Raw genomic sequence first — 16406 nt, forward strand, 5'->3', positions numbered from 1 at the left:
GAGAGAGAGAGAGAGAGAGAGAGAGAGACAGAGAGATGATTTACAAGCACAGTCTACAGCAATGAAAGGACAATGCAACTAAAGTGCAGGCATTTACATATTAGCAAGGACTAAAAGCTGAAATCCCTCATTACTGACAGACAACAGCCACATGTCATTGTCAGCCACAATGCACCTGGGCTTCTGCACTGGACAAATGAACTGCTGAAGAACTCTGTAAAGCTGTTTGGCTTTTGAGAATTTACTTTCTGGTTTTCAGGGGTCTATTTTTTCATTATGATTGCAATGTCTGGGGTTCAAACAACATAAGGAGGACATTATAAACTGCATGCATATGTCAAGATGGTGATGTCCATGATGCACATTATATTTTTGTATAGTGTTACGCCTCTGTTCACTGGTCAAATATAACCAGGTTTCCCCAAAAGGCAACCTTATTTCGTTGAGTTCACTTGGCCCACTAAAACAAAGGCTTATTTATGAAACTTCAAAAAGAACATAGTCTTTGTATGACTTATTATTATTATTTAATTATTATATATTTTTTTACAAATGGACTTTGCCAAAAAAAAAAAAAAAAAAAAAAAAAGATTGAAAACAGAACATATCTATCTGGACCAAGTAATGTGGTCTGTCTTTAATATGCTCTCAAACAGTAGCTGTCTGCAAGCTGGCTAATATAAACAATATTTTGTATTAGACCCATGTTCTGCCGTGAGAAATTCCCTGCAGTATCTTAGAGTTGAAAAGAAAAGACTGTAATATATATTCAAGTAAAATTATAAATCAATGACACTAACATACTGGCCCTTGACTTTGTTTTCATGGTTGAATGATTACTGCAACGCGACCTGTTCCTATCACCACGGTGTAATTACACTGCAGCGTTTCTGTCAAAACACTCAGGAATTGTTTATATCTTAGTGATTTTTGCAGAATTAAAGAAAATATGAGAATTTCCTTTTAACTCTTTAATGCATAATGGCCTACGGCGCGAATGTTGTGGCGTAAACTGAATTAGTTTGTGAAAATGAAAAAGAAGAAACTAAATCTAACTCTCAGACACACTGACTTACTGACTCAAATCTCACAGCACGCCACAGAGAAAGTGGGGGGAGACGAGAGAGAGAGAGAGAGAGAGAGAGAGAGAGAGAGAGAGAGAGAGAGAGAGAGAGAGAGAGAGAGAGAGAGAGAGAGAGAGAGGCGAACACGTAGTGTCGTTGAGGGAGAACGAGAGAGTGAGAGACTCGAAGAGGAAGAGGAGAGCGAGAAGGAGAGATAAGGAGAAGGAAAAGAGCAATGTCTGCTGAAAAGGCGCCTTTTCTTCTCGCTCGTGCACTTACCGGCCCTCGCTGAGACATCATGGGCTGTATCGGCTCCCGCACTATCAGTAAGCTTTCGTTATTTATTCCACGTTTTTCCGCTACACCGATGGTTGGGGAAGTGCAAGATGCTCAGAGACACCCCCCCCCCCCCCAAACCTCCCAAGGAAATGTATTTGTATGTGTGCGTTTCTATGGAAACCTTTTGCTTAAAAAGACAGTTTAGCTTTCGAAGCTCTCAGACCATCTTCCAGCATGGTGGGCGAATGGGTACACTGGAGGAAAATAAGGGGAGAAAACGAGGGGGTTTCGACCGGCATTGACAGCAGAGATAGCAGGAGGCTGGGAGGAGGGGGACAGGGAGAGGGATGAAAGAGTGCAGAAAGACAGAAGGGCGGATGAAAGAGAGGTATGGCACGGCGTGAGGTGATGCAGGGGATAGAGGCAAAAGAAAGAACGAAATACCAATGGGTGGGTGAATAAAAGGGCAGGGAAATGTGAAATATGGAGAGAGTTGAAGAGCCATGTCCATGACATGGATAAGTAACGCCGAGGTCAAGGTAGGAAAAAAAATACCAGCCATTTACGGATCTGCATTGTGGCGCGTATGCGCGCGCGCGCGCCCGTCCGTCTGTGTGCGCGCACGTGTGCATGCGTCACAGAGATGCACAGGGGGGCTCGCGGTGCATTTCAGGTTAAGTGGTAAAAGACGAAAGCACGTAAAAAAAAAACACACGCACCTGTGATGTGGCCTACATATACAAACACACACACTGAAGCTCAGGTGTGACATAGAGCCGGCGGGTGTAGGCTACACTAGGTCAAATTGTGCTAAGTCAACAGTGCCTGTGGCCACTTGAAGCATGACGGCGGTTCCGCTAAACATGAGACATCCTAAACATCCTCACTTCTAACTCCAACTCTCAGGAGAAATCCCACTGCCTGTGTCTAAAACAATATGCAGGCCCCACAGTATGTCGAAACTGCCTATCAGTATTGACTGAATATCCTGCTAAGATTAGTTTTGCTAGTTAGTTTAGTGATAGCTGGATGGATGGATGGATGGAGATTGAACAAAAAAAAAACATTAGCATGGTCAAGCTAGGTATGTTGGTAGACAAAGGTATGTCTATCTTTGTCTGAAAATATGTCTGAAACGCCTGTTTTCAGATTGTCTATATTATGGCCAAGAATGTTGACTGGGCATTCAAGTGACAATATAACTCACTGGTCAGCAATGAATATGTATTTGCATGGTTAAGTCTGCCTGAAAACATGATTAGCCTAAGATATATGTTTTATTTGGACAGCGTAACATCCTGATTTATCAGCTAATTCTCAAAATCGAAGCAAAACTTACCAGGGCCCTGTTTCCCAAAAACATCTTAGGGTTAAGATAATCTAAACAGAGAGAGTGAGTGAGTGTTCAGTGTGATGCTCACTCTGCCTCTTAAGAAGCTTCATTGTATTAAGATGGGGATTTTGGGAAACCCATCTCTGGGTTAGTCTGTGAGTGTTGGTTAGTCAGCAACCTGAAATGGCCACACTTGTTTTTCAACACTAATAGCTGAAAAATCCGCATTTTATTAATTTTAAAGCTTTTGCGATGCTATAAAAATGTGTTGATTTTCTGTACATTCAAAATAGTCAGAGTTTCCACTGTGTATATATATGTAACAGTCATAAGCAGACCTGTACATGAAGAACATTAAATATCCCCATTTCTCCTGCATGCCTTTCAAAAGTAGTGCACCACTTTAAGTTGGATATTCATTAGTAAAGTATTTACAGTACTATAGTATGCTGTTGTGGATGCAGACAATCCCCCTATTCTATAACAGTCTGCAGTGAGACGAGCCAGTTAGAGGACAGAATTAAAAATGCAGCAGCTTGTTTTGCACTACCTGGGCATCAGACCTTGCATTTTTAAGGGTATAAATGCAGCTATGATTACAGAAGTATGTTTGGTTTAATCTGTTTGAAAGTAACCTCTTATTTCTACATTCAATGTCTATGTTATCAGCTCCACTGAGCATATATCTGTATTTAATTTGTAGTCTAAAATTACATAGCCTATGTGTGACTCTGAATTATTTTCTGTCCCCTTTCATCATGTCCTTATATGGTCAGGATCTCCAATTATGTAAGTATTATTCGGGTGGTTAATCATTCTCAGCACTGCAGTGTTCATGATATGGTGGCATGATAGTGTGTGTGTTGTGCCAGTACAAGTGGATCAGACACAGCAGTGCTGCTTGAGTTTTTTTAAAACCCCATTGTCCCTGCTGTACTGAAAATTCTCCTCCAGCATACCATATATAGCATATATATAGCCTGTGAGCAGCATTCTGTGGCCTCTGATGAAGCACAAGGGGCTGACTAAACCAAACTGTGCAACAAGAAGAGAGGTCTCTGACTTTACAGCTACAAGGTGGACCAGCAAATCAAGTGTGTCTAATGCAGTGGCTGGTGAGCACCAGTGGTGCTTAAAAATTCTAGCATCATTGCAATGCCTGGGCCACTCGTACTAACGCACTACACACTTAACACACCACCACCACGTCAGAGTGCACTGCAGTGCTGAGCATTGTCCAGCACTCATATTACCTGCTCTGTGGTGGTGTTGCAGGGGTCTTGAGCTTTGAAGAAGAGGGTTGACGGGAGCTGTATGGTATGCAGTGCAACAGATGTTCTCCAGTCTTTAATTATAGAGCTACAAAGTGCAACAGTATTGTAAGTGGAGCAGATATAATGGAGAGTGAGTGTAGGAACAAGGTGGTCATCTTAAAATTAGCATTGCTTTATTTAGTCATAAGAGTATATTAAGCAATGCTGATTTGCCAGGGCCAATTCTGGGTGACAGCTGAATGAGTAGGAGTGCAGTAGCCTATCAAAACAAAGCCCGGGGTGGGGGTGGGGTGAAATAAATAATTGGTGCTGTGTTTGACCTTTGATTGTCATTGAGGCAGTGTGAGAGGCGCAGACAGGGCTCAGTGGAGAGAAAGTGGGGGTTCTTTTCCCAGGAGGAAAAAAAAGAAAAAACAGGGCACGTTTGTTACCCTACAACAGAGTACATGGCGAAGTGGGGCAGAAAATTGGGCAAATTTATTTAAGGTACTTTTTTTCTGTGTGTGCATATGCACGTGAATAAAATGTATTATATCACGTTGCCAAAAGTATGCAAACTGAAAGGCTAAATTATTTTGATAGTGTTTTACTTATTTGCTATTCAATGTTTTTCTTATTTATTATTAAAAGTTTAAATGGAGGGATTTCTCAGTGTAAGTTTTTGGGTCGCATTTCCCAGCAGAACTGTACTGAGGGTGGCTTCCCATTCAGGTCTGGAATTTGTTTAGGAAATTTTTTGCTGCTTTTTTTAGGAGGAGCCTGGCTGTCATATTTAGCTCAGCTTTCTATAAATAGATTCTGGTTTACAGTGACCATGGTGAAGAGAGGAGTGGAGATGTGCGCAATGTGGGTCAAGTGCTTCCCATACAACAGTCCAAATGGTCTGTTATGTTGTGAGAGGGATATCATTAAAAACAAAGGCTATTTCCATGTAAAATAAAGCACACTGAAGTGCTCATCAATGTTAATGTTCTCATTAAGCTTTTTAAGGACTTACCTCAAGTTAGTGGCCCATTTTTTAAGCAGAGCCGGAATATTTAGGAACACTTTAGAATTTAGAATTCTAAAAAAAAAAAAAAAAAGTCAGAAACATGTTCCATAAATTTTGAGACAAGGGAATGTTTACCACTGTGTTGAATCAACTCTTCTTTGAACAACACTCTGCATGTGTTTCAGAACTGAGGAGACATGCTGCTGTAGTTAATTTAAAAATAATCTTGCTTGTTTTATGAATTTAGCTGATGATTTATTTATTTATTTTTTACATTTTATGTTGCACCAGTGGTCAGTGGGTGATAAGTCTGGACTAACATAGCACCAATACAGTATGTGTATTGGTCTTGTCATGCCTAAATAAGCAAGGCCTTCCTGGAAAAAGCCATGGTCTGGAAAGCAACATGTCAAATCCTATATATATCATACAGCATTAACAGTGCCTTCACAAATGTGCAGGTCACCCATGCCATGTGCATTAAAGATGCTGGCAATTTAACTGTGCTAATAAATGATCCCTAAAAAAGAATTAGAAATTTTGATTTGATTTGTCAGATCATAGGACACTTTCCCAATTTATATCAGTCCTTTTGGAATCTTGAAGCATTTACCCAGTGTAGGTGGCTGTGTTGTTGGATCATATTCAAAGCATTGTTTGTCTTTGAATATTTGAGTTTTAAATTACATTTGTGAGTGCAGAAAGGAACTGTGTTCAGACACTGGTTTTAGGAAAGGTTTCTGGGCTCATGAAGTGATTTCTACTACAGAATCATGTCTATTTTTAATGCAGTGCCACTTCAGGGTCTAAAGAACACAATCAGCCAGTATTGGTTGTGCTCTTTGCATTTAGAGATTTCCAGATTCTCTGAATATTTTAATGATGTTATGTACTAAGGTAGATGATGAATTCCCAAAGAACTTAATCATTATTTGCCTGCACCATTTTTGACAGAGTGGTGAATTTTTCATCTTTATAGGGTTTAAATGATTTGTACATCATTACGTGGGGCTTGTTTATTTGTGCATACATTTTCATACACATAGATTTCCACACCATAAATATAGATAAAACATTTCAGACAAAAATTATAATACTGTTTCATTTATTTTTTTTGAGGAAAATGATTCAATATTTCATATTGTCACTGTCCAAAGAAAAACATATATACCCATTTTTATTGATTTTAGTTTACTACATCATTTGAATTCAGCAGCTGTCCTTCACATTGTGTGAAAATTATATGATGAATGGATCAGTAGAAATGCTCCAAAAATATTTTGAATACAGTCTCTCTGTATTGACCTTCATTTAAATTAAAGTATTATGTTTTTAACCCTGTTTTGCTTAACCTGGGCCAGGATTGCTTGCCATAATTTATGGAACAATAAATTACACTGGCACATTCTAAAGGAAAATTTCAGGACATCTGCTCGTGGACTGAATCTCAAGAGAACGTGAGTCATGTGGTGAGGCGATGACCCTTAGCTCACGAGTCTTTCTACCAAACAATGGCAGAACATAATAAAGTTAATCTTTTGGAATGGCCAAGTCAAAGTCTTGACCTTAATCTAATCAAAATGTTGTGGAGGATTAGGTCTAATATACCTGGCCAACAGCAATGTTGTTAGCTGAAACTGACCAACAATGAATAAGGTAAGGGTTGTGCATGACAAAAATTAAGCTACTAGTTGTGAGTGCATATTGAACCTTAGTTTACAGTGTATGTGTTTATACTAAAATAGATGCTAAAATACAACCCAATTAAGTTACAAAAATATATTTTTTATAAATATATAATTTATGTATTGAAGAAAATGCCTCTGATGGTAAGTTTGTGGCACTGTTAATATATAGTATACCACCCAAAAATATAGGTCCAATCCAGGGCTGGCACTAAATGCAATTTATTATTGGCAGACAACAAAATATAAGACAGGGAGAAAACATTCTACTCTATCTAATGAGTGATCTCCAACTGTTTCCTTATAAAGTGGCAGTTTGAATGCATATACCATGACTAGCTATTGGCAAAACTGCCATATAGTAGCATAACAATAATAATGGGCTAGCCACATAATGTCAAATGATATGTATGTTAATGTTCATTGTTTAATGTAACGTATTTCCTTTTAGCACATCTCTAATAGAATATCAGATATTATTTTTCAAGTTCATGTTTCCATTTTGATGAAAAGTAAGGGAAATTATAGTTTTATTTCAAGGATTTTTTTCAATATGGACAAAATTCAGTACATGAACGCACGAAAAAGGAACAACAAAAAGTGTCTTACAAAAATGTTAGGCCACAGCAAGCTGCCAGAATGCATTGCGTTAGATTTTGCAATCTCTAGAACTGTCCATACAAGGGTTGGCTTGAATTGGTGGTTTGATTATAGTGTTTTTAATTTGCCAGTTCAAAATCTCCCTTAGGTGTTCAACTGGATTGAGCGCTGCTGCCTATGAAGGTCATACCATATGATTTACATCATTTCCATACTCAGTAAACAGTTCTGTGTCCTTGGTGTCCTGTGGATGGGAGAATTGTCTTCCTGTTTTAGACCACTCCCACTAACATAGAAGTATTTCATCACTGGATATAAGGTCATCAGTCAGAACAACATAGGTCTCTTCACTCAGGCCTTTTCTCTGTCATATTCCTTTTCCAGAATTCTACCTAAAATTAAATGGGTGTACCATTTAAATTCTTCAAAATGGTATTTGTTGTCATCCCACCTTTGCTGCAATAAAAACCTCTACACTTCAAATAGGTTTTACAGTAGGGTTTGTAGCATTTTTGTGAGCATTTGATGGGATTCACCAATGAGAATATTACTAAGATGATACACTAATTCAAACGAAAGGCACTAATATTGCTATCTCTTCAGAGGACACAGTTCCACTGCTCAGTACCCCTAAGCTGGAGGGCTTCATACGCTTCTAACCACTGCTTAACACTAGGCATGAGGACCTTAGGCTTATATACAGCATGCTATTTTATGTCATACTATTCTATGAAATCTGTGCACAATGGAACATCAGTGTCTACAATACGTGTACCTTAAAATAGCTGAATTCTCTATTTTTAAGGGGATTCTAAAAACTTTTAAAATCCTATTTCTTAATTTTACCCCTACACTTTGTTTTCAAGTGTTATCTTGCCCCTTGCAGCTGATTTACATGGTGCAGTGGTTAAAATGTTCCCCTATGGAATGGAGCCTCATATATCATCTGAACACACAAAAGAGCAGTGCTTCAGCAGTGCTTTGCTGCCATTCTACAGCAATATTAGAGCCTCTGGAATTTAGGGCATCATTCTTTTAAAAGCTTTCCACAGTCCTATATTATCACCCATTCCTAATCTCTGTGTTATAAAGCTAAATTCAACGGTGGCGGCTTTTTGTTAGAAACTTCCAGTTCCATTTGCTGCAGTAGCAACAGGTGCTAGACTGTAATTCAGCAATTATGGTGGAAGTGGAAATTCTGAGACATTAGCATACATGATGTTTTATGCTTATTATGAAATAAAAGGACACAATGCACTGAAATTACATTAAACTAAGATAATACAGTGGTTATCATAATTTTTACAGTAAAAAAAAACATGAAAAACATAAATAAAACATTTGTGGCTGTCTTTGGTCGCTTGCGCCACCACCTAGCCTTAAAAAATCTCTGTTTCAAGAAGTATGTAGCCCTCCCCTTGGCCTTATCCCTCTTTCCTAACGAGAATTGAGAACCCCTACCTCTAGGCAAAACAGAGGTGTAGGGCTAAGTGGTAGGGACAAGGGGTGAAATGGGATTTACCCATACTGTTTATATCATAGAGTATTTTCAAATGCACATCCTCAAGGTTTCCTGGTAAATATTCAGTGTACCACATTGACTGTGCACTTATTGTGGAACACTAGTTCAGATGTAATGCCATCTAGGCATTACATGGATTATTGGAGACACTTCAATGATAACGGCTTTTATTGTTTATATATATATATATATATATATATATATATATATATATATATATATATATATATATATATATATATATATATATATATATATATATATATATATATATATATATACACACACATATTATATGTTTGATATATTAGGTATGTAAATGCTCACCAAATCATATTAATTAATATCTTAAGCTGGATTTGCCATAGAAGAAGATAATGGTAAATATTTGCATTTGTTACTGTAAAAGTAACAGGGAGCTTAAAGAACAGACAGCTGTTGGCTAACTGTAATTGCTCAACATCCATCATTTATGTATTTATTCATTTGTTAAATAGCAGAATAAATCTATGATTAACTTAATTTCTCAGTAGGGCCTTAAACTGCAAGCTGCACAATTTAGTGTTTTTCCTGCTGTGACATAGCTGATTTAGTGTGATTAGAACTTTTAGGTCTAAGAACACATCACGTAGCATAGGTGAGAACACTCATCACACATTTTCTAACCAAAGAATTATGGTAGAATAGATTTTATAGAATAGAATAGAAGTTATACACCAATCACCAGTCAGCCACAACATTAAAAATAACCTCCTTTTCTGAACACTCCTACACTGTCCAAGTTTATTAGTTTCAGTTACCATATAGGTGCATTTTTGTAATTCTGCAATTACAGACTGAAGTAAATTCTTTGCTTGGCAGACTTAACCCCTTTCACCCTGTTCTTTAGTGCTCAGGACCACCACAGAGAACCATCTGCTGTGGTAAAGGATGTTTCTACGGTGTGGTAGCATGTGTTGTGTATCAGACACAGCAGTGCTACTCGAGTTTTTGTTTTTTTTAACCTCAGTTATACCTCCTCTGTATTGATCCTGTAGGGGTTCTGACCATTGAAAAACACGGTGAAAGTGGGCAAACTGTGTATGCATAGCTACAGATGGACTACTGTCTGTAATTGTAGAGCTACACAGTGCTCCTGTATGGTCATTGGAGCTAAAATATAAAATGAGAATAAAATGTGTGTATAAAAATAACGAGGGGGTCATAATGTTATGTCTGATCGATGTATATATATATATGGTGTTGTTCTTAAACAGTCCTGATAGGATGAGGGCCCATTTATTTGCTAGGCCATCATTTTAAAGACGAGTAGTGCAGAAAACCATAAGCATTCAAAACTTTACTAAAATAATAAAATGTTGTGTCAAAAGGCACTTTAAAAACATAATTACATCTCAGACTAGCCTCAGAGGTGTCAGTGCAGTTTCCCATGTTTAACGGAAAAACTGTTCAAGGGGATCACATACACACTCAGCATTGTTAATAGAGTTTTAAAACACTGTCCTTTAACTGTGCAATCTAATAGACACGCTGACCTTTTTAATTTCCCATGTAGGTGACAAATTAGAAACAATAGCTCATCTGTTGGTTGACCGTATTTTGGTTTCCAAAAAACAGGATGCTTGGGGCAGATAAACACGTCTTTATGGACAGATAATATTCCTTTCCATTCAACTTAAACAATAATAACAAATCATAAAAATAGTTTATCTTGTCAGTTCCTGACAGTGTATGTCTTTAAGTCTTTAAAGTGCACTATTTTGGGGGTAGATGGTTGATTGGGTCAGAGTACAGTTTATTTGAGATGCCAAGAAACGAACTAGTACAAAACCGTCACATTTTTCCTGCGTGGTATTGCTACTTGTTGAGTTATTTTTCCCCAGAGACCTATGTATTTTTCCTTGGTTCAACATTTTTATTCATCCCTGAAGCCCACACCATGTCTGAGGAGGTGTGTGGAGAAAAGGAGTTTGTGTTCCTGTACACAAATTAAGAAGGAAGTACAATTTATAAAATTATTCGTTAATTGAATGTTTTTTTTTTTTAAATTTCCAATGTTAGCGAAGAAAATTTATGTAATATTGAAAAATATGAACACATTTAGAAATAATTTCTGCAACACACACACACACACAAATGAGGTGTCTAAGTAAAAATTATAAAAGTTTTACAGAATAATCATTTTACTATTATAAGCATCCATCCATTATCTGTAACCGCTTATCCAATTTAGGGTCGCGGGGGGTCCAGAGCCTACCTGGAATCATCGGGCGCAAGGCGGGAATACACCCTGGAGGGGACGGCAGTCCCTCACAGGGCAACACAGACACATTCACTCACACACTTTCGAGTCGCCAATCCACCTGCAACGTGTGTTTTTGGACTGTGGGAGGAAACCGGAGCTCCCGGAGGAAACCCACGCGGACACGGGGAGAACACACCAACTTCTCACAGACAGTCACCCGGAGCGGAAATCGAACCCACAACCTCCAGGCCCCTGGAGCTGTGTGACTGCGACACTACTTGCTGCGCCACCGTGCCGCCCCTATTATAAGCAGTTGAATGCCTCAGTCTTTGCCGTCAAACATGGGTTATGATATACAGCATATTGAAAACTTCATGAGAGAATTGTCAGTTCAAATTTTCTCAGTGCAAGATTGCAAACGTAGGTTATATAATGTATTGAGAAAATATTTAGGAAATCCTGAGAAAGAAAGCTGTAAGGCAGTGCTGTTAGGGCTGTGCATTGGCAAGAACCTACTGATACGATACATATCATGATAGTGGTTACAATTCAGTATATTGTGATATATTGCAAGCAAAAATATATATTGGAATCTTTAGGAAGTGCCATGTTATGAGAAACAAACCACCATAAGCATAAAAGTTGTGTGCATAAAGATCCATTTGTCTTTTAATCAGAACAGTGGGATTTGCATATGCAACACTGATTTCTATTTAATGTGTTTAATGAATCCTCCAAGCATTTTTATTTTATTTTTATTTAGTTTATTGTTTAAGCAGTATATGCAACTATAAATTTGTTCAGACTGCAGAAAAATTTGTGCCATGATGTTGGATGTTACAGGGACTGTGATAAAGCACAAGCTGATCCCATTGTTCTGATTAAAAGAAAAGTGTACAGAGCTGATCCTTCTGATTATTTTGGATCCTGTTTAATGATTCAACATTTTATCTCAAAAATAAAACTGATTGCAAAAACTGATTTTTCAAAAAAAATCTTCTTTGTTGTGGTATCCATTCTCTGGCATTGGATAGGTTTGCTAATGCTAACGTTAGCAGTACACCTTAAAGAGATGTGTTTGTCCACTCTTATCTCCACAAGACAGTTTCAGACCTCATTCCATGCAAGTTATAATAACTTGCCTTCACTGACAGAGTGTGTGTGTGTTTGGGTGTTCTGTCTGCAGTCTAGATTTGTCTCCTCTGGCACATCACAAAGTCTTACTAGCAGCTGATGAGTGTACTTGCAAAAGTTTTTCATATTCAATTTTCATTCATTCATTCATTCATTCATTCATTCATTATCTGTAACCGCTTTTAAATTATTCAAAAGTGTGATTTAAAGGAGAGCTGATGTAACACGGTGGTAAACATGGCCCTGTCCCAACTTTTTTGAATGTGTGCAAGCACCAAATTCAGAATTCATTTATATTTGAAGAGAATAGAGTACAGTTGGTCAGTCCACAATTGGTCAGTGAAACCATTGGAAATATTTTAGTTGTACTTTTTTCAGATAAAATTTCAAGATAACTTTGGTACCAAATTACAGATTCTTTTTTATTGCATTTTATGAAAATATGTATAGTTATTATTTAGTTAATAACTGGTAGACCTCGTGGTCTAATTTTTATTGTCAAAATCCAGCTGTGAGAATCTGTTCAAATCTTAAATTGCCTGCTTGAAGTCATGAAAAACTATGATGAACTTGTTTGCTAGTGCTTTATTAATCCAAAATAGGTTCCAAACTAGCAGCAGCAGTGGTTTCTAAATGTTACACCCCATTAAGTGTTTTACTATGGGTTGCTGTGTTTATAACGGCTAGTGCAACACCAAAGTTACCCTTTTGGTTGTAATAACATGGTCCAGTGTGTATTATGAGCTATATATGGGTTTTATCATGTAGTCAACATTATTTTATTTGATTACACACTTTCCCCGGCTCAACATCAGTTGGAGCCCCGAGAGCCGTTCGCTACTTTTGTAAACATCACTCGATGTGAGTGACTTGATCATTCAAAGTTTCTTCTCAAACTAAAAACTCATCTCTGTTAAAATTACATATTTAGTAGGGTATACGAAATATACTGCGTGCGCCCACACACAAACACACACACACATACACACACACGCAGGGTAGTATATATAAAATATATTAAAAATAATAAATTTTAATTAATTAATTTATATAAAGGCCTTAATATAAGCCTTATTAGAGGTTTATATACAATGCTACACTTATCCTTCAGTTAATATATTGCTGATGTCCAACATAAACATATATCTCCCATTATAGTATCTTTACAGGAAAAAGAAAAACCTTATCTTGCAGTGGAAGTCAATGTAAAGAGGGTTTTTATCCATGTAAATAATGGAACATTACTTTTGGTCCTTTCACACAGTGAAGGATAGCTGTTTTGTTCAAATGATGTAGTAAACTAAAAATCCACAACTATGTATATCCTCCCTCTTCACTCACCCCTCCACTGATGCTAGTGCTGTGATTGCATGATTCGTTGTACACTGTAACTGACACTGCCCAAGGTGACTGGTCGATAACATGATTGACGGGCATGCTTCTACTGAGCACATGATGCAAAATGAGGATGGGTAGGAGAGGGCTGTGCAAACCAACCTGAGAGAGAGGGACCAGACTGCAAAGAATGAGTCAGAGGAGAGGAAGGAGATTGGGAGGGATGGGGAAAGAAAGAGTGATGCATAAGAAGATACTGGAAGACAGGATTTTAAAGGAGAGAAATTAATAAGGGAGGGGAGAATGTGTTGCAAGAAGGGAATTAATATTGAACTCTGAAACATTGTGATATAAATGGAAAGTGAGATCCAAGCTAGACCAGGGTTGTAATTCAGTGAAAATACTGCTATTGTTTCTCGATTTTTGCAGAATTACGATGATGACCTTTGAGGCCTAAACAGGCATGTTTTTTTCCATCGTTTAAATACAGTAATCCCTCGCTACTTCGTGGTTCATCTTTCGCGGATTCGCTACTTCGTGGGTTTTTTCAAGGGGGCTTTTTTATTATTTACATGTATTAGACTAGGCCTGTGTATGACAAAATTTATCATTTACAAGTATTTCTTATGTACAGTACATGTATTGTTCATGTCCAAATTTACTTACGCTAAATCACAGCTTAGGAATTACTCTATTAAAGAAACTGGTAGGATATCACATGCAGTTCCAGCTGAAAAACATTATAGAATGACTGTTTAATGCAAAGGGTGGGTTGTTAACAGCACAGGGAGGGTTAAGGTCCAAATACTCGTTAAATACATAAAAAATATCTTTCCTCTACTTCGCGGAAATTCGTTTTTCGTGGGTGGTCTTGGAACACATCCCCCGCGAAAAACGAGGGATTACTGTACATTCATTTTGGACAGGCATATATACATTACTTAATTTTAAACATTCTGCTTGGTTTTAAACCCACAGATATGGTTTACATGCAATTTTAGTGCACTGTGTAGGGAATGGAAAATGATTTGAGACATTGCAGAAAGGAATGTTACAGCAGCTGCATTTCTGATGACCATTCTCTACTTGGTTCCTTATATTTTTTCATTTAAAACTACATTAATTAATGTCTTATTTCTATGTCTTATGTTAAATGTGTGTGTTTATAACAGTGAAAATGAGTATAATTGTTAAATGATTTATATCTGGAATAGTAGCAGTGTATGAACTTGAAGTAAACTGAGTACAGCTTATTTAGTTGTGAAAAATGTAATAAGGAAAGCTGCACCATAAATAGAGTTGTAAGCAGCAGCTCAGTGGAGTTGTGAAAAAAAAGTGCTGTTATTGTCAATAAGAGCATGGTTAGAATGTTTCTCATAGAAAATTTAAGATTTCTACTAATTGGTCAGTGTAACTCATTTATATAAAATCATTATAAAGACATTGATAATCATTTGATAGCAAAATAGCAACATTTGCTTTTGTTGAGATTGTTTCAACACATTCCTGTTACAACTCTGAAGAAAATTGGGTCAGTAGGTTTTTCTAGATTCCTCAATCCCACCAGACTGCCTTACGATTTTGTTCAGAACAGGATTGTAAATGAGTAGTCTCAGTGACTGAATTTTGTTTGTAGAAATTTTTAAAACGGCATTGCTTAAAACATACAGTATATTCCTTCTCTGATGATATCTGTGTAGATACAATGAGGTATTCTTCTGTTTAAACAAAGCATGATGAATAATAATGTGGGACATGCTGTTCACCTAAAAAGGGCTGTGTCTATTTACAAATAAGCTTGAAGAAGAAATGAATAAAGTATCAGAGCCATCAGGAAAGCATGATGTTCTGCGCATGCGCCGTCCAAATTGGGCAGTAGCCACAGGGTGTACTGCTTCAGTCCATGTTGCCAGGAAGGAGAAAACATAACACATTGACAACAGCTTCACATTATATAGAATTTATAACAGAAACTAATGCAAGCAAAATTAAACAACTAGCCATAACTGCCTACTTCTTTTACCTCTTTAACTGCATTTCAAGGTATCAGGTTTTTTCTGCTGTCATCTGTTGTAGTCAACATACAGTTTCTTCACCAACAGCTAAAACTTACATTTACTTACAAAAGCTTGGATTACACTTCAAAACAGGGTTATTTTTATTTGTATTTAGTTTCTTGTGTAAGCTACGTAAGCCCTGAAGGACACGATGAAAATAAAAATATGTTCTGCCTGTTGTACAGACCCAGAAGGGTTGAAACATTTTTTGAAACATCACAGTTTCAATTTTAGCGATCAAAAGCAATAAATATTTCTTCAAGTTTTTTCCATATTAGTGAATTGAGCCAGAAGGGTTAAAAATGTATTTTTTTAATGGTTAACACAGTGTTTTTACCAGCAGATAAAGCTATATATACACAGCAGGAGGCAGCTATATATTTTTTGGTTATCCCTTAAGGATTCATTTAAAAAAGAGAGAGAAAAGAAATCTGAGGAGCTAGGTACTAAAATTAGCATGCTGTTCCAACTTTGACCAGCAGAGGTATAAAAAAAATACATTTCCCGGCTAGCAATGTAAGAAAGATAATACTAATTTCTCACTGATACTTCTAATGCCTCTCATAACCAATAGGTTGCAACCCTTTTTATGAGCTTGTAAAAATGTTTGACCTTCACTTGGTCTATGTCATTTACCACTGTTATGTATTTTACCTATATTCCACCTGTGCAAACCAAAAACAGAAAATCCTGTATAATTTGCCGTATTTTACAGTACTGTTTTGTTTCATTGGATTTTCAGTACTTTGTTCCAATACTAGATCTAATATTAGATCTGAGATGAAAATTGGGTCACTGTACTTGAACTGTACATGATTTGACCAGTGCCTCCCTGCTCAGCAGATGTAGAGAGAGTGGTTCTTCAACAAGAGAAAATGAGCAACGAC

General features: G+C 37.2%; 1 protein-coding gene across 5 annotated transcripts in view; it reads left to right on the plus strand.

Moving 5' to 3' along the window:
* Window positions 1-1238: 1238 nt before the first annotated feature.
* fam131ba (family with sequence similarity 131 member Ba) overlaps window positions 1239-16406 on the plus strand; it is a 70310-nt gene continuing 55142 nt past the window's right edge. For 4 of the 5 annotated variants that reach the window (XM_066674854.1, XM_066674856.1, XM_066674855.1 and 1 more), the window contains exon 1: window positions 1239-1390. In XM_066674854.1, the coding sequence (XP_066530951.1) occupies window positions 1363-1390 (28 nt within the window). In that variant the 5' untranslated portion in view covers window positions 1239-1362. The remainder of the gene's footprint in view (window positions 1391-16406) is intronic. The other variant, XM_066674860.1, reaches the window with a different exon arrangement.

The sequence above is a fragment of the Hoplias malabaricus genome, chromosome 6 (assembly GCF_029633855.1).
Source record: "Hoplias malabaricus isolate fHopMal1 chromosome 6, fHopMal1.hap1, whole genome shotgun sequence".
In the NCBI taxonomy this organism is placed as follows: domain Eukaryota; kingdom Metazoa; phylum Chordata; class Actinopteri; order Characiformes; family Erythrinidae; genus Hoplias; species Hoplias malabaricus.